At 56.5% G+C, this 19556-nt stretch overlaps 2 protein-coding genes across 2 annotated transcripts; both read right to left on the bottom strand.

Annotated features, from left to right (window-relative positions):
- Window positions 1-161: 161 nt before the first annotated feature.
- On the bottom strand, window positions 162-14979 carry BCKDK (branched chain keto acid dehydrogenase kinase; the record flags this gene model as incomplete). Its single annotated transcript, XM_080639810.1, has 12 exons — window positions 162-348; window positions 1840-1989; window positions 2758-2847; window positions 3487-3615; window positions 4596-4669; window positions 4753-4851; window positions 6560-6679; window positions 8001-8048; window positions 9268-9378; window positions 12661-12729; window positions 13272-13479; window positions 14813-14979. The coding sequence occupies 12 exons, from the start codon at window positions 14977-14979 to the stop codon at window positions 204-206; spliced, it is 1410 nt and encodes a 469-aa protein (XP_080495936.1). The 3' UTR covers window positions 162-203.
- Window positions 14980-15786: 807 nt separating this feature from the next.
- On the bottom strand, window positions 15787-17718 carry VKORC1 (vitamin K epoxide reductase complex subunit 1; the record flags this gene model as incomplete). The annotated part of the gene is made up of 3 exons (XM_080639809.1): window positions 17639-17718; window positions 17036-17114; window positions 15787-15962 (listed from the first exon to the last, which is right to left on the bottom strand). The coding sequence occupies exons 1-3, from the start codon at window positions 17705-17707 to the stop codon at window positions 15787-15789; spliced, it is 324 nt and encodes a 107-aa protein (XP_080495935.1). The 5' UTR covers window positions 17708-17718.
- Window positions 17719-19556: the final 1838 nt, after the last annotated feature.

Genomic DNA, 19556 nt, shown 5'->3' with positions numbered 1-19556 from the left:
CTCCATCAATGTCCTCCATAGGGATGCTCTCCATGTCCATAGGGACCAATGTGCCCCATAGGGATGCTCTCCATCAATGTCCTCCATAGGGATGCTCTCCATGTCCATAGGGACCACAGAGGACCAAGGCCCCTTACCCCCCCCCCCCCCTTGGGGCTGCTCTTCGTCCTCCCATCCCCTAGGGGGCGCCCTCGGCGGCGCGCTCAGATGCGGAAGCTCTCGGCCTTGCCGTCGATGTGGCGCAGGCGCAGGAAGACGTCGGTGCCCACCCCCTGCAGCGACTGCAGCGCCAGGGAGCCCCCCAGGTACTCGGCGTAGGCCCGGGACGTGGGGAGGCCGAAGCCGAACCTGGGGGGGGAACAAAGGGGCAGCAATGGGGCAGCAATGGGGCAGCAATGGGGCAGCAATGGGGGATCAATGGGGGATCAATGGGGGATCAATGCGGGATCAATGGGGGATCAATGGGGGATCAATGGGGAATCAATGGGGAATCAATGGGGAAGCAATGGGGGATCAATGGGGGATCAATGGGGGATCAATGGGGAATCAATGGGGCAGCAATGGGGGATCAATGGGGGATCATTGGGGGATCAATGGGGAATCAATGGGGGATCAATGGGGAATCAATGGGAAAGCAATGGGGGATCAATGGGGAATCAATGGGGAATCAATGGGGAATCAATGGGGAATCAATGGGAAAGCAATGGGGGATCAATGGGGAATCAATGGGAAAGCAATGGGGGATCAATGGGGAATCAATGGGGAATCAATGGGGAATCAATGGGGAATCAATGGGGGATCAATGGGGGATCAATGGGGAATCAATGGGGAATCAATGGGGAATCAATGGGAAAGCAATGGGGGATCAATGGGGAATCAATGGGGAATCAATGGGGGATCAATGGGGGATCAATGGGGGATCAATGGGGAATCAATGGGGAATCAATGGGGGTATCAATGGGGGATCAATGGGGGATCAATGGGGAATCAATGGGGAATCAATGGGAAAGCAATAGGGGATCAATGGGGAATCAATGGGGGATCAATGGGGCAGCAATGGGGGATCAATGGGGAATCAATGGGGGATCAATGGGGGATCAATGGGGGATCAATGGGGAAGCAATGGGGAATCAATGGGGAATCAATGGGAAAGCAATGGGGGATCAATGGGGAATCAATGGGAAAGCAATGGGGGATCAATGGGGAATCAATGGGGGATCAATGGGGAAGCAATGGGGAATCAATGGGGAATCAATGGGAAAGCAATGGGGGATCAATGGGGAATCAATGGGAAAGCAATGGGGGATCAATGGGGAATCAATGGGGGATCAATGGGGAAGCAATGGGGAATCAATGGGGGATCAATGGGGCATCAATGGGACCTCAAATGGGGACCTCAATGGGACCTCAATGGGGATGGGGTGACCCCAATGGGGCCTCAATGGGAACCTCAATGGGGACCCCAATGGGACCTCAATGGGACCTCAATGGGGACCTCAATGGGACCTCAATGGGGACCCCAATGGGGACCTCAATGGGACCTCAATGGGACCTCAATGGGGATGGGGTGACCCCAATGGGACCTCAATGGGACCTCAATGGGGTTCTCAATGGGACCTCAATGGGACATCAATGGGGACCTCAATGGGACCTCAATGGGACCTCAATGGGGACCTCAATGGGGTTCTCAATGGGACCTCAATGGGGACCTCAATGGGGACCTCAATGGGGTTCTCAATGGGACCTCAATGGGGACCTCAATGGGGACCTCAATGCGACCTCAATGGGGACCTCAATGGGACCTCAATGGGGATGGGGTGACCCCAATGGGGCCCTTACCCGTGCATGGGCCCAGTCTGGAGGTCCATGAGGTTGCGGAAGGGGCCCCCCAGGCGGGGGTCCTGGGCGCTGGCCTCGGCCGTGCTGAAGTGGTACTCGGTGACCTTGTCCAGCAGCTCGTGGGGGATCCCCCCGCCGCGGTCCGAGATCCTGCAAGGGCACCCGTGGGGATAACCCATGGGATAACCCATAGGGATAACCCATAGGGGTAACCCATAGGGATAACCCATAGGGATAACCCATAGGGGTAACCCATAGGAATAACCCATAGGGATAACCTATAGGCATAATCAATGGGATAACCCATAGGGATAATCCATAGGGATAACAACAGGGATAACCCATAGGGATAATCCATAGGGATAATCCATTGGAATAATGCGGGAGCTTCCATAGGGATAACGTGGGATCATCCATAGGGATAACGTGGGGGCATCCGTAGGGATAACATGGGGACATCCATAGGGATAACATGGGATCATCCATAGGGATAACATGGGGGCAGCCATAGGGATAACATGGGATCATCCATAGGGATAACATGGGATCATCCATAGGGATAACATGGGGGCAGCCATAGGGATAACATGGGATCATCCATAGGGATAACATGGGGGCAGCCATAGGGATAACATGGGATCATCCATAGGGATAACATGGGATCATCCATAGGGATAACATGGGATCATCCATAGGGATAACATGGGGACCATCTCTGGGGTCAGCATGGAGACCATCAACGGGGTTACCATGGAGACCATTGATGGGGTCGCCATGGAGACCGTCCCTAGGGACCCTACAGAGAGCATCCATAGGCGCCCCATAGAGAGCCCTCAACCTGGGGGGTCCCTTTGGGCCCCCCCGGCCATGGGGCCGCCCCTATAGGCCTATAGGGCCCCCCTCCTGCCCCATAGGTACCGGATGACGAGGTCGATGTCGTTGTTGGCGATGGTGACCACGATGTCGGGCACGTTGTAAGGGGTGTCCAGGTGGAACTCCATCGTCGCCCTGGGCCCCATAGAGCCCCATAGAGCCCCATAGGCAGCCGTGGAGCCATAGACACCCCATAGAGCCCCATAGACACCCATAGACACGCTATACACATGCATGGACCCAGAGACACCCATAGAGATCCCATAGAGCCCCATAGAGACCCCACAGACACCCATAGACACATAGACACCCCATAGACAGCCATGGACCTATAGACACGCATAGACACCCACTGACCCATAGAGACCCCATTGACCCATAGACACCCCATAGACACCCATGGACCCATAGAGCCCCATAGCCACCCACAGACACATAGACACCCCATAGAGCCCGATGGACCCATAGACACCCCATAGACACCCATTGACCCATAGACACCCCATAGACACCCCATAGACACCCATTGACCCATAGACACCCCATAGACACCCCATAGACACCCATTGACCCATAGACACCCCATAGACACCCATATCCCCTCTCTATCCCCATATACCCCCTATCTCCCCCTCCTATACCCCATCTCCCATTACCCCCCATATCCCTCCCTTATAACCCCTATGCCCCCCTTATCCCCCTTAAACCCCCATAACCCCCCTCTATCCCCCCCCTATAGCCCCTATAGGTCCCCTATAGGTCCCCTATAGGTACCTCATGGCGTTCTTAAGCAGCTCGGGCAGGACATAGTCAAGGGGCAGGGGGATATAGGGGAAGCGAGCGGCCACGTGCCCATTGATGCGGACCCGGGGGGCATTCCCATACTGGTGCTCACATAGGCGCCTATAGGAGACCCTATATGAGCCCTATGGCACCCCTATGGCACCCTTATGGCACCCTTATGGCACCCCAGGCCGCCTTAATGTCGCCCTATGGGAGCGCTCAACCCTGTATGAGCCCTCAGAGAATCCCCTCCCAATGCACCGGGCCCATAGGAGCCGCGTGCGCGGCACCTATAGGAGGAGCAGAGCCCTATAGGCTCTATAGGACCCCCCTCCGTAAGCACATAGGGACCCACAGAGACCCAGAGGGACCCCCTATAACCCCTATGGGACCCCCACAGAGAACCTATAGCACCATAGAATCCCCCCGGACCCCATAGGGACCACCTACAACCCCTATAGGACCCCATATAACCCCTATAGGACCCTCTATAACCCCTATAGGACCCTCTATAACCCCTATAGGACCGCTATAATCCCTGTAGGACCCCATATAACCCCTATAGGACCCTCTATAACCCCTATAGGACCCCTATAATCCCTGTAGGACCCCATATAACCCCTATAGGACCCCCTATACCCCCTATAAGACACCTATAATCCCTATAGGACCCCATATAACCCCTATAGGACCCCCTATACCGCCTATAGGACCCCTATAATCCCTATAGGACCCCATATAACCCCTATAGGACCCTCTATAACCTGTATAGGACCCCCTATACCGCCTATAGGACCCTTGTAATCCCTATAGGACCCCATATAACCCCTATAGAACCCCATGTAACTCCCCTAGGACCCCATATAACCCCTACAGAACCCCCTGTAACCCCTATAGGTTCCCCTATAACCCCTGTAAGACCCCCTATAGCCAATATAGGACGCCCAATAACCCCTATAGCAGCCCTACGCCGACTGTATGACCTAATACGAGCCCTACAGGACCCCATTGTGACCCCTATGAGACCCCCTCTAAGACCCCCTATAACCCCCATAGGGCCCCCTATAGAACCCCCTATAGAACCCCCCATAGCCGCTCACCGTGCGAAGTCGACCCACTTCTCAATGAGCTTCTTGGGCGAGAGCCGGGTGCAGATGATGCCCACAAAGTCCGGCTGCGGAGGGGGGGGGACACCCCTATAAGCACCCTATAGGGCCCTATGGGCGCTATAGGGCCCTATAGGGTCCCCTGCCTTACCTTATCCTCGTGGAGAGCCAGGTGATGGGCAGCCAGCATCCGCATTCCCAAGCGGGATGTGAGGGTCTTATCCAGGAAGAGGCGGATGAGGCGCTCATCCTATAGGGAATAAAGGGGGGGGGGGGGGTGTCTCTAGGGGGGTCCTATAGGGGCTATAGGGGTGGTTCCTATAGTGGGAAAATAGGGGGGGTGCCTATAGGGTCTATGGGAGGGTCCTATAGGAGCTATAGCGGGGGTCTTAGAGGGGCTACAGTAGGGTCCTATAGGGTCTATGGGGGGGTACCTATGGGAGGGTGCCTTTAGAGGCTATATGGCGGGTCCTATAGGGTCTATGGGGGGTGCCTATTGGGGCTATGGGAGGGGTGCCTATAGGGGCTATAGGGGGGGCCCTATAGGGGCGGGGGGGGGTCCTATAGGGTCTATAGGGGCGGTGCCTATAGGGGCTGTAGGTGGGGTCCCTATAGGGTCTATAGGGGCAGTGCCTATAGGGGCTGTAGGTGGGGTCCCTATAGGGTCTATAGGCGGGGTCCCTATAGGGTCCATAGGTGGGGTCCCTATAGGGTCTATAGGTGGGGTCCCTATAGGGTCTATAGGGGCAGTACCTATAGGGTCCATAGGTGGGGTCCCTATAGGGTCTGTAGGCGGGGTCCCTATAGGGTCTATAGGTGGGGTCCCTATAGGGTCTATAGGTGGGGTCCCTATAGGGTCCATAGGTGGGGTCCCTATAGGGTCTATAGGTGGGGTCCCTATAGGGTCTATAGGGGCGGTCCCTATAGGGTCCATAGGCGGGGTCCCTATAGGGTCCATAGGTGGGGTCCCTATAAGGTCTATAGGCGGGGTCCCTATAGGGTCTATAGGCGGGGTCCCTATGGGGTCTATAGGTGGGGTCCCTATAGGGTCCATAGGCGGGGTCCCTATAGGGTCCATAGGTGGGGTCCCTATAAGGTCTATAGGCGGGGTCCCTATAGGGTCTATAGGCGGGGTCCCTATGGGGTCTATAGGTGGGGTCCCTATAGGGTCCATAGGTGGGGTCCCTATAGGGTCCATAGGTGGGGTCCCTATAGGGTCTATAGGCGGGGTCCCTATAGGGTCCATAGGTGGGGTCCCTATAGGGTCTATAGGCGGGGTCCCTATAGGGTCTATAGGCGGGGTCCCTATAGGGTCTATAGGTGGGGTCCCTATAGGGTCCATAGGTGGGGTCCCTATAGGGTCTATAGGCGGGGTCCCTATAGGGTCTATAGGTGGGGTCCCTATAGGGTCTATAGGCGGGGTCCCTATAGGGTCCATAGGTGGGGTCCCTATAGGGTCTATAGGCGGGGTCCCTATAGGGTCCATAGGCGGGGTCCCTATAGGGTCTATAGGCGGGGTCCCTATAGGGTCTATAGGCGGGGTCCCTATAGGGTCTATAGGGGCGGTCCCTATAGGGTCCATAGGTGGGGTCCCTATAGGGTCTATAGGTGGGGTCCCTATAGGGTCTATAGGGGCGGTCCCTATAGGGTCCATAGGTGGGGTCCCTATAGGGTCTATAGGTGGGGTCCCTATAGGGTCTATAGGTGGGGTCCCTATAGGGTCTATAGGCGGGGTCCCTATAGGGTCCATAGGTGGGGTCCCTATAGGGTCTATAGGTGGGGTCCCTATAGGGTCTATAGGCGGGGTCCCTATAGGGTCTATAGGGGCGGTCCCTATAGGGTCTATAGGTGGGGTCCCTATAGGGTCTATAGGCGGGGTCCCTATAGGGTCTATAGGGGCGGTCCCTATAGGGTCTATAGGCGGGGTCCCTATAGGGTCCATAGGGGCTCTGGGGCACCTGGATGTGGCGGCGGCATTCCCGGAGGCCCTCGGCCAGGAGGGTGACGACGTCCTTGTGGTCCTCCAGGAGCTGGCGCAGGAGGGAGCAGAAGCGGGATTCATCGCTGGGGGCCTGGATCTGGGATACAGGGATGGAGGGGATATAGGGGGAGATAGGGGGGTATAGGGGGATATAGGGGGGTATAGGGGGATATAGGGGCGTATAGGGGGATATAGGGGGGTATAGGGGGATATAGGGGGGTATAGGGGGGTATAGGGGGATATAGGGGGGTATAGGGGGGTATAGGGGGATATAGGGGGGTATAGGGGGATATAGGGAGGTATAGGGGGGTATAGGGGGGTATAGGGGGATATAGGGGGGTATAGGGGGGTATAGGGAGGTATAGGGGGGTATAGGGGGGTATAGGGGGATATAGGGGGGGATATAGGGGGATATAGGGGGGGTTATAGGGGGGTATAGGGGTTATAGGAGGGTATAGGGGGGTATAGGGGGGATAGGGGGATATGGGGGGATATAGGGGGATATAGGGGGGATTAGGGGGGATACAGGGGGATATAGGGGGGATATAGAGCATATGGCCTGTAGAGAATATGGGATATAGGGAATGGGATATAGGAAGTATGGGGGATAGGATATATGGGATATAGGGGATGTAGTGTATAGGAAATACGGGATGTAGCGGATACCAGGTATAGGGGGTATGGCGGATAGGGAATATGCGGTATATTGGCTATAGGGAATATGGAATATAGAGAACATGGAATATATGGGATGTACATGGCACAGACTGTGTAGACCATATACAGAATAAGGAATATGGGATGGGGGATATAAGGAATGGAGTATATGGTGTATGGGACATAGGGAATATGGGATATGGGAGTGGGGTATAAGGGATGGGAATGGGATGTAGGGGATATGGGGTATGGGTTGTAGGGAATATGGGGTACAAGGAATATGGGATATAGGGAACGGGATATATGGGATATGGATACGGGATATGTGGGATATGGATATAGGATATATGGGATACAGATATGGATATGGGATACACGAGATACGGATATGGAATATATGGGATATGGATATGGCATACATGGGATATGCATATCAATATGGGATATGCGGGATATGAATATAGGATATATGGGATGTGGATATAGAGATGGGATATATGAGATATGGATATGGGATATATGGAATATGGATATAGGATATATGGAATATGGATATAGGATATATGGGATACGGATATCGATATGGGATATATGGGATATATGGGATATGGATATGGGATATATGGCATATGGATATGGGATATATGGGATACGGATATGGGATATATGGGATACGGATATGGGATATATGGGATATGGATATGGGATATATGGCATATGGATATGGGATATATGGGATAATGGGATGGGATCGCACTCACTGGGGGGAAGTCACTCAGCATGTGGAAGGCGCGGATGTAGAGCTCGTGCTGGGGGGGATACAGAGCACATCCCATCAGCTCCATAGCCCATACATCCCATAATACCCCATTTCCCACCTTATCCCATCATATCCCATGTGCTGTAATACCCCGTGCCCCATGTATCAAACAATATCCCATATATCTAATAACATCCCATTGCATTCCATACTCCGCAACATCCCATATTCCCTATATCCCATAATACGCACTACATCCCATCACATCCTGTAATATCACATAGCCCATAGCATCCAATATCCCATACATCCTATAATACCCCATACACCGTAATATCCCGTATCCCATACATCCCATAATATCCCATATCCCATAATATCCCCCATATCCCATAATACCGCATACCCCATGCCCCACATCCCATCCCCATCCCATTCCCATCCCCATTCCATTCCTTTCCCCTTCCCATATCCCCTATATCTCACACATCCCCTATATCCCATATCCCATATCCCATATACCCCATATCCCATTATCCCATATACCCCATATATCCCATACCCCATATCCCGTTACGCCATATATGCCATACCCCATATCGCATACATCCCATTATCCCATATATCCCATATACCCCATATCCCATACCCCATACACCCCATATACCCCAAATATCCTATATCCCGTATATACCCTGTGGCTATCCCATCCCCATCCCATCCCCACCCCATATACCCCATATACCCCATCTATCCCATATACCCCATGTATATCCCATCCCCATCCCATCCCCGTCCCGTTCCCACCCCATATACCCCATATACCCCATATATCCCATACACTCCATGTATATCCCATCTCCATCCCATTCCCACCCCATCTATCCCATATACCCCATGTATATCCCATCTCCATCCCATTCCCACCCCATCTATCCCATATACCCCATGTATATCCCATCCCCATCCCATCCCCGTCCCGTTCCCACCCCATATACCCCATATACCCCATATATCCCATACACTCCATGTATATCCCATCTCCATCCCATTCCCACCCCATCTATCCCATATACCCCATGTATATCCCATCTCCATCCCATTCCCACCCCATCTATCCCATATACCCCATGTATATCCCATCCCCACCCCATTCCCACCCCATCTATCCCATCTACCCCATGTATATCCCATCCCCACCCCATTCCCACCCCATCTATCCCATCTACCCCATGTATATCCCATCCCCATCCCATGATCCCGCGCACCACGTGCAGGATGCTGGGGTTGCAGCCGATGATGAAGGGGAGGCTCCGGAAGCCCTGGATGCGATGGGCGATGCGCACGGGGAGCTCCTGCTGCAGGTACCGGGCGCTCTTCTGGAACGGGATCACAGCAACGGGATCACAGCAACGGGGGAACAATGGGAGAACAATGGGAAACAACGGGAGAACAATGGGGGAACAATGGGAGAACAACGGGAGAACAACGGGAGAACAATGGGGGAACAATGGGAGAACAATGGGGGAACAATGGGAGAACAACGGGAGAACAACGGGAGAACAACGGGAGAACAACGGGGGAACAATGGGGGAACAATGGGGGAACAATGGGAGAACAACGGGGGAACAATGGGAGAACAACGGGAGAACAATGGGAGAACAATGGGAGAACAATGGGGGAACAATGGGAGAACAACGGGGGAACAATGGGAGAACAACGGGAGAACAATGGGGGAACAATGGGAGAACAACGGGGGAACAATGGGAGAACAACGGGAGAACAATGGGGGAACAATGGGAGAACAACGGGGGAACAATGGGAGAACAACGGGAGAACAATGGGGGAACAATGGGAGAACAACGGGAGAACAACGGGAGAACAATGGGGGAACAATGGGAGAACAACGGGAGAACAATGGGAGAACAATGGGAGAACAACGGGAGAACAACGGGGGAACAATGGGGGAACAATGGGGGAACAATGGGAGAACAATGGGAGAACAACGGGAGAACAATGGGGGAACAATGGGAGAACAATGGGGGAACAATGGGAGAACAACGGGGGAACAATGGGAGAACAACGGGAGAACAATGGGGGAACAATGGGAGAACAACGGGAGAACAACGGGAGAACAACGGGGGAACAATGGGGGAACAATGGGGGAACAACGGGAGAACAACGGGGGAACAACGGGAGAACAACGGGAGAACAACGGGAGAACAATGGGGGAACAACGGGAGAACAACGGGAGAACAATGGGGGAACAATGGGAGAACAATGGGAGAACAACGGGGGAACAACGGGAGAACAATGGGGGAACAATGGGAGAACAACGGGGGAACAACGGGAGAACAATGGGGGAACAATGGGAGAACAATGGGAGAACAATGGGAGAACAATGGGGGAACAACGGGAGAACAATGGGAGAACAATGGGAGAACAATGGGGGAACAATGGGAGAACAATGGGAGAACAACGGGGGAACAACGGGGGAACAACGGGGGAACAACGGGGGAACAATGGGAGAACAATGGGAGAACAATGGGAGAACAATGGGAGAACAACGGGGGAACAATGGGAGAACAATGGGGGAACAATGGGAGAACAATGGGAGAACAATGGGAGAACAATGGGAGAACAACGGGGGAACAATGGGAGAACAATGGGGGAACAATGGGAGAACAACGGGGGAACAATGGGAGAACAATGGGAGAGCAATGGGAGAACAATGGGATCATGGGATAACGGGGATGGGAATGGGGTATGGGGTATATGGGCTATGGGATCCTGGGCTGATGGGAATTGGAATGGATGGGGATGGGCTGGGGATGGGGATCCCCGCCCCAGCCAACCTAATGGGACCCCCTAGCAAGCCCCATAGCGAGCCCCATAGTGAGCCCCATAGCGAGCCCCATAGCGAGCCCCATAGTGAGCCCCATAGGGAGCCCCATAGTGAGCCCCATAGCGAGCCCCATAGTGAGCCCCATAGTGAGCCCCATAGTGACCCCACAGCAAGCCGCATAGTGACCCCATAGCGAGCCCCATAGCGAACCCCATAGTGAGCCCCATAGTGAGCCCCATAGTGAGCCCCATAGTGACCCCACAGCAAGCCGCATAGTGACCCCATAGCGAGACCCATAGCGAACCCCATAGTGAGCCCCATAGTGAGCCCCATAGTGAGCCCCATAGCGAGCCCCATAGTGACCCCACAGCAAGCCGCATAGTGACGCCATAGCGAGACCCATAGCGAACCCCAGAGTGAGCCCCATAGTGAGCCCCATAGTGAGCCCCATAGCGAGCCCCATAGTGACCCCACAGCAAGCCGCATAGTGACCCCATAGCGAGCCCCATAGCGAGCCCCATAGTGACCCCATAGCGAGCCCCATAGCGAGCCCCATAGTGAGCCCCATAGTGACCCCACAGCAAGCCGCATAGTGACCCCATAGCGAGCCCCATAGCGAACCCCATAGTGAGCCCCACAGTGACCCCATAGCGTGCCCCATAGTGACCCAATAGCAAGCCCCATAGTGAGCCTCATAGCGAGCCCCATAGCGAGCCCCATGATGACCCCATAGCGAACCCCATAGTGAGCCCCACAGTGACCCCATAGCATGCCCCATAGTGACCCAATAGCAAGCCCCATAGTGAGCCTCATAGCGAGCCCCATAATGACCCCATAGCAAGCCCCATAGTGAGCCTCATAGCGAGCCCCATAGCGAGCCCCATGATGACCCCATAGCGAGCCCCATAGTGAGCCCCACAGTGACCCCATAGCGTGCCCCATAGTGACCCAATAGCAAGCCCCATAGTGAGCCTCATAGCGAGCCCCATAATGACCCCATAGCAAGCCCCATAGTGAGCCTCATAGCGAGCCCCATAGCGAGCCCCATAGTGAGCCCCACAGTGACCCCATAGCGTGCCCCATAGTGACCCCATAGCAAGCCCCATAGTGAGCCTCATAGCGAGCCCCATAATGACCCCATAGCAAGCCCCATAGTGAGCCTCATAGCGAGCCCCATAGCGTGCCCCATAATGACCCCATAGCGTGCCCCATAGCGAGCCCCATAGCGTGCCCCATAATGACCCCATAGCGTGCCCCATAGTGACCCCATAGCGTGCCCCATAGTGACCCAATAGCAAGCCCCAGAGTGACCCCATAGCGTGCCCCATAGCGTGCCCCATAATGACCCCATAGCGTGCCCCATAGTGACCCCATAGCGTGCCCCATAGCGTGCCCCACAGTGACCCCATAGTGACCCCATAGCGAGCCCCATAGCGTGCCCCATAATGACCCCATAGCGTGCCCCATAGTGACCCAATAGCAAGCCCCAGAGTGACCCCATAGCGTGCCCCATAATGACCCCATAGCGTGCCCCATAGTGATCCCATAGCGTGCCCCATAGTGACCCAATAGCAAGCCCCAGAGTGACCCCATAGCGTGCCCCATAGTGATCCCATAGCAAGTCCCAGAGTGACCCCATAGCGTGCCCCATAGCGTGCCCCACAGTGACCCCATAGCGTGCCCCATAGCGTGCCCCATAATGACCCCATAGCGTGCCCCATAGTGACCCCATAGCGAGCCCCATAGTGACCCCATAGCGTGCCCCATAGCGAGCCCCATAGCGTGCCCCATAGCGTGCCCCATAGCCCCCCCATACCATGATGTGGCTCCCATCCTGCGAGCGGCCCGAGTACAGCATCGTGGTGGGGGTCAGCCGCACCGAGGGCTGCATGGGGGGCACAAAAGGGGGGGTCAGCCCCAGAGATTCCTATGGGGCTGCCCCACACTTATGCGGCTGCCCCAGAGATCAAGGGGGGGGCACCCCTATAGATCCCAATGGCGTGCCCCCCCCCCCTTATGGCTCTGCCCCACAGATCCCTATGGATCTGCCCCCCTCTTATGGCTCTGCCCCATAGATCCCTGTAGATCTGCCCCACGCTTACGCAGCTGCCCCATAGATCAAGGGGGGTCAACCCTATGGGGCTTCGCCCCTCTTATGACTCTGCCCCATAGCCCCCTATGGGGCCACCCCATAGTTCCCCATTGACCTGCATAACTCCCCATAGCACCCCCCATATCCCCCCCATCCCCCCCCATATCCCCCATACCCCCCCATTCCCCCCATCCCCCCCCACATCCCCCCCATACCCCCCCCATATCCCCCCCATCTCCCCCATATCCCCCCATCCCCCCCCATCCCCCCCATACCCCCCCATCCCCCCCATATCCCCCCATCCCCCCCCCCCTCCCCCCCCGCCCCTCCCCCACCCTCTCGGCCGCGCTGTCGATCCCCGGTTGCCGGTAAAACGCGGTCACGGCCTTGGAGCGCTCCCGGGCCCGGTGCGGGGGGGGGGGGGGGGGCGGCGGGGGGTGGGGGAGGGGGGAGGTCGGCGGCGGCGCGCGACGGGGGGAGGGGGGGCAGCGGCCCCGCAACCCCCCCCCCCCGCACCCCCCCCAGCACCCGGAGCAGCATCGCCTGGGGGGGGGGGAGGGGGGGTTAGGGAGGCCTATGGAGACCTGAGACCCCCATAGACACCTATAGAGACCTATAGACACCATAGACACCTATAGGCAGCATAGACACCTATAGAGACCTATAGACACCTATAGACAGCCAGCTATAGACACTTATAGACACCTATAGACACCATAGACAGACCCCCATAGACCCCTATAGACACCTATAGACCCCATAGACACCATAGACACCTATAGACACCTGTAGATCCCATAGACACCATAAACACCTATATACCCCATAGACACCTATAGACACCTATAGACTCCTATAGACCCCGTAGACCCCTATACACCCCATAGACCCCCATAGAAACCTATAGACCCCTATAGACCCCTATAGACACCTATAGACACCAGACACCATAGACAGACACCTATAGACGCCTATAGACCCCATAGACACCTATACACCCCATAGACCCCCATAGACCCCATAGACATCTATAGACCCCATAGATCCCTATAGACACCATAGACCCCTATAGACCCCATAGACCCCTAAAGACCCCATAGACCCCCACAGCCCACATAGACCCCTATAGACCCATATACACACCATAGACCCCTATAGACCCCATAGATCCCTATAGACCCCATAGACTCCTATATACCCCCATAGATCCCTATAGACCCCATAGACCCCTATAGATCCTGTAGACCCCTATAAACCCATATACACCCCTATAGACCCCCATAGACCCCTATAGCAGAGGGGAGGGTGAAGCCCCCCCCCCCCCATACAGAGACGTGGAACAGCCCCTATGGAGCCCCATAGACCCCTATAGACCCCCATAGCCCTCTGTAGATGCACATAACCCCCCTATAGACCCCCATAACCCCCCATAGAGTCACTTAACCCCCCTATGGACACACATAACTCCCCTATAGACCCCCATAACCGCCCTATAGATCCCCATTGCCCTCTATGGACCCACAACGCACCCCTATAGACCCACATAACCCCCCTATGGGCCCACGGTGCACCCCTATGGACCCCAAACTCCCCCCAGGGACCCATAGAACCCCTATGCACACACATGAGCCCCTATGGACCCCATAACCCCCTATAGACACACAGTGCACCCCTATGGACCCCATAACCCCCTATAGACACGCAGTGCACCCCTATGGACCCCATAACCCCCTATAGACACACATAACCCCCCCATAACCCCCCTATAGGGCCCCATAGCCCCCTATGGACCCACACAGGCCCGACCCCACTCACCGCAAGCGGCCCAAGCTCCGCCCCTCGCCCCCCCCACACCCCCCCCCTGCGCCCGGGTCACAATGGTACGGCCCAAAGCGCGGCGGGCGCCATTTTGTGTGTCAGCAAGGGCGCCGCCATGTTGTACGTAACGGCGGGCGCCGCCATGTTGGGTGTAAAGGAGGGCGCCGCCATTTTGTGTGTCGACAAGGGCGCCGCCATGTTGTACGTAACGGCGGGCGCCGCCATGTTGGGTGTGAAAGAGGAGTTGCCTTGTTTAGGATGAGCGAGGGCGCCGCCATGTTGTGCGTGGACCACGGCGCCTCCACGCTGTGTGTGAGCGAGAGCGCCGCCATGTTGAAAGTGACCACGGGCGCCGCCATTTTGGGCTCACACAAGGGCGTCACCACGTTGTGCGTGAACAAGGGCGCCGCCATGCTGGGTGTGAGCATGGACGCCGCCATGTGACAGAGGGCGCCGCCATTTTGGGTTTACTCGAGGGCGCCGCCATGTTGGATGTGACCACGGGTGCCCCCACGTTGTGCGTGACCGAGGCCGCCGCCATGTTGGACGTAACCGCGGGCGCCATGTTGTGCGCCAACAAGGGCGCTGCCATGTTGGGTGTGAACAAGGAGTTGCCGTGTTTAGGGTGACCGAGGGCGCCGCCATATTGGATGCCACCATGGCCGCCGCCATATTGGATGTCAACAGGGGCGCCGCCATCTTGGATGCCACCAAGGGCGCCGCCATTTTGGATATCACCAAGACTGTCTCCCTATTGGATGCCACCATAGCCGCCGCCATATTGGCTGCCACACAGGGCGCCGCCATCTTCGATGTCACCAAGGGCGCCGCCATCTTGGATGCCACCGTGGCCGCCGCCATTTTGGGTTGACCCAAGGGCGCCGCCATCTTGGATGCCCCCCATGCAACCAACCCACTCCATGCACATCCCTTAAAGGCCTCCCCCCCTCCGTTTCCCCCCCCATCACCCCACACACACGGAGCCCCGAGGCCCCCATGGCCGTGTATTGGCGGCCCCGTTTCGGGGTGAATTCAGTGGGTTTTGGGGCGCTGCCGCCAGCGGCGCAGGTTGAGGCGCAGCAGGAGCAGGTTGAGGCCGTAGGTGCTGATGCAGACGAGGCAGAGGTCGTGCAGGACGAAGGCCAAGATGGCCGCCAGCCACAGCGACGCCAGCAGCACCGCGGACGCGCCGCGGCCACGCACCGGCCCTGGGGGAGCCGATGGAGAACAATGGCACCCAATGGAACCAATGGAGCCCAAAGGGAACCAATGGAGCCCAATGGAGCCAATGGAGCCCAATGGGACCCAATGGGACCCAATGGAGCCCAAAGGGAACCAATGGAGCCAATGGAGCCCAATGAGACCCAAAGGAGCCCAATGGAGCCCAATGAGACCCAATGGAGCCCAATGAGACCCAATGGAGCCCAATGGAACCAATGGAGCCTAATGGGACCCAATGGAGCCCAAAGGGACCCAATGGAGCCCAACAGGACCAAATGGAGCCCAAAGGGACCCAATGGAGCCCAAAGGGACCCAATGGAGCCCAAAGGGACCCAATGGAGCCCAAAGGGACCCAATGGAGCCCAAAGGGACCCAATGGAGCCCAATGGGACCCAACGGAGCCCAAAGGGACCCAATGGAGCCAGTGGAGCCCAAAGGGAACCAATGGAGCCAATGGAGCCCAATGGAACCAATGGAGCCAATGGAGCCAATGGAGCCAATGGAGCCCAATGAGACCCAATGGAGCCAATGGAGCCCAATGAGACCCAATGGAGCCCAATGGAACCAATGGAACCGATGGAGCCTAATGGGACCCAATGGAGCCAGTGGAGCCCAAAGGGAACCAATGGAGCCAATGGAGCCCAATGGAACCAATGGAGCCCAATGAGACCCAATGGAGCCAATGGAGCCCAATGAGACCCAATGGAGCCCAATGGAACCAATGGAACCAATGGAGCCTAATGGGACCCAATGGAGCCCAAAGGGACCCAATGGAGCCAATGGAGCCCAACAGGACCAAATGGAGCCCAATGGAACCAATGGAGCCCAAAGGGACCCAATGCAGCCCAATGGAGCCAATGCAGCCCAATGGAGCCAATGGAGCCCATTACTCCCCATGGGTGTCAGTGCCTCCATATGGGTCCCATTTCCCCCTATGGGTCCCATTGCCCCCTATGGGTCCCATTGCCCCCCATGGGTCCCATTCCCCCCCAATGGGTCCCATTCCCCCCCAATGGGTCCCATTCCCCCCCAATGGGTCCCATTGCCCCCCGGCCCTTACCCAGGATCCCTTGCAGGAGGTAGAACACGACCCCCACAGCCCCAGCAGCGGCTCCACCAACCCGAGGCCACGCCCCCACCTGCGGGACACGCCCACACCACCATATATGGCCAACACACCCAGGGCCTGCCCCGCCCCTCGGCCTCCCATTGGCCCTTTCCTTGCCCTCCAAGCGCCGCCCCTCAGTCCCCCATTGGCTGCTCCTTACCCTCTAAACCCCACTTCCCGCTCTCTCATTGGCTGCTCCTCTCCCTCCAAACCCCGCCCCCTTCAAGCCCCACCCCTCCTCCCATTGGCCCGCTCCTCACCCTCCAAGCCCCGCCCCTCAGCCTCCCATTGGCCCGCCCCTTCTCTAAGCCCCACCCCTCCCCTCGCCCTCCCATTGGCTGCTCCTCCACCTCCAAACCCCGCCCTCTTCAAGCCCCACCCCTCCTCCCATTGGCCGGCTCCTCGCCCTCCAAGCCCCGCCCCCTCTGCGCACCTCCCTCCCCTGCCGCGTAGCCCCCCCCATTTCCCGCCCTCACCCCATTTCCCGCCATTCCCACCCCCACCCCCCCCCATTTCCCGCGGCCGTTTCCCGCCATCCCCGCCCCACGCGGGTACCGGGACGTGGAGCGCGTACAGGGACAGCGCCGCCCCGGCCACGCACAGCGCCGGGCGCGCCGCCGCCATCGCCACGCCGTGCGCCGTGACGTCAGCCCGCCACCGCCCACCCCTCCGGCTCCGCCCCCTGATTGGCTGCCGTCGCTTCAGAGCCGCTTCTGATTGGTTGGAGCGTTCCAACGCACGCCCCCGCCCCCCCGCGGCTTTCCACCGGAAGTTTGCCGCGGGGGGTGATGGGAGTTGTAGTTCGGAGGAGGGGAAGGGGGTGGGCGCATGGAGAGAGCACGTAGGGACACAAAGAGCCCCATAGAGACCCCATAGAGCGCCATAGAGACCCCATAGAGACCCCATAGAGACCCCATGGAGACCCCATGGAGACCCCATGGAGACCCCATGGAGACCCCATAGAGACCCCATAGAGACCCCATAGAGACCCCATGGAGACCCCATGGAGACCCCATGGAGACCCCATGGAGACCCCATAGAGACCCCATAGAGACCCCATAGAGACTCTTCGGCTGTGGGAGCAGAGGCCAACCGTTCGTGCTCTACTCCCTGGGATGCTGGGCAGCCAAGAGTGGTAGCCCTGGATGTTTGGATTCAAATGGACTTTTTGTTTTAAAATCGAGGAGCTACAGCAAGTTTGTTGTCGCTCCTCACCTATCCACAGCTGCAGTCTCAACCACTGGGTCTGAGTCTGAACGTGTCTGTTCCAAAGCTAGAAGCCCAGATTGTAAGGCACTGTCTCATTCACAGATTCTCATTCCCAGATTGTGAGCAGCAGTTTGAATCTGAGAGTATCAGCTCCAAAATCTGAGCTTGAGTCTCAGCCACAGTCTCAGCCCCCAGTTCGCAGTCCCAGAGTCACAGGTATAGTCTGAATCTGAGAGTATCAGCTCCAGAATTTTAGCCTCTGTGTCTCAGTCACTGAGTCGCAGCACCTGAATCTCAGCCCCAGAATGTTAATCCCAGAGTCTTAGCCCCAGAGTCTCATCCCCGGAGCCTCAGCTATAGTCTGAATCTGAGAGTATCAGCTCCAAAATCTGAGCATAAAGTGTCAGCCACAGACCCTCAGCCCCTTAGTCTCAGCCCCAGAATCTAAGCCACAGTCTCAGCTCAGAGTATGGGCCCTGGAGTTTTAGCCACAGAGCCTGAGCCACAGAATCTCAGCTGCAGTCTCAGCCTCAAAGTCTGAATTGCAGAGTCTTATCCATAGAGTCTCAGCAGCAGCCTCAGCCACAGAGTCTGTGTTTGAAAGTATCAGCTTCAAAGTTTGAGGCTCAGAGTCTAAGGCACCATCTCATCCACAGTGTCTCAGCCACATTCTCAGCTACAGAATCTGAGTCTGAGAGCATCAGCTCCAAAGTCTCAGCCCAGAGTCCCAGCCATCATCTCAGCCACAGAGTCTAAATTACAGTCTCGGTCACAAAATCCGAGATACAAAGTCTGAATCCCAAAGTCTTAGCCATTGAGTCTCAGCCACAGTCTCAGTATCAGAGTCTCAGCTGCAGAGTATCAGCCCCAAAGTCTCAGCTGCAGAGTATCAGCCACAGCCTCAGCTCAGAGTGTGAGCCCCAAAGCCTTAGGACAGAGTTTGAGCCACAGTCTCAGCTGCAGTCTATGCCCCTAATTCTGAATCCCAGAGTCTTAGCCATAGAGTCTCAGCCCAAACGTCTGAATGCCAGTCATAGCTATAGAGTCTCAGCAAAAGAGTCTGAATTCCATTGTCTTAGCCACAAAGTCTCAGCCCCAGTCTCAGCCACAGAGTCTGAGTATCGGCTCCAAAATCAGAGTTTCAAAACCAGAGTTTCAGCCAGTCTCAGCCACAGAGTCTGAGTCCCAGATTCTCAGCCCCAGTCAGAGACCTTCAGTTTCAGCCCTTGAGTCTGAGCCCAAAAGTCTGAATCTCAGACTCTCA

This window comes from Psittacula echo (genome assembly GCF_963264785.1).
Source record: "Psittacula echo genome assembly, contig: SCAFFOLD_46, whole genome shotgun sequence".
NCBI lineage: Eukaryota > Metazoa > Chordata > Aves > Psittaciformes > Psittacidae > Psittacula > Psittacula echo.
The sequence above is the reverse complement of the archived record's forward strand: the minus strand, read 5'-3'. Positions and strand labels throughout refer to the sequence as shown.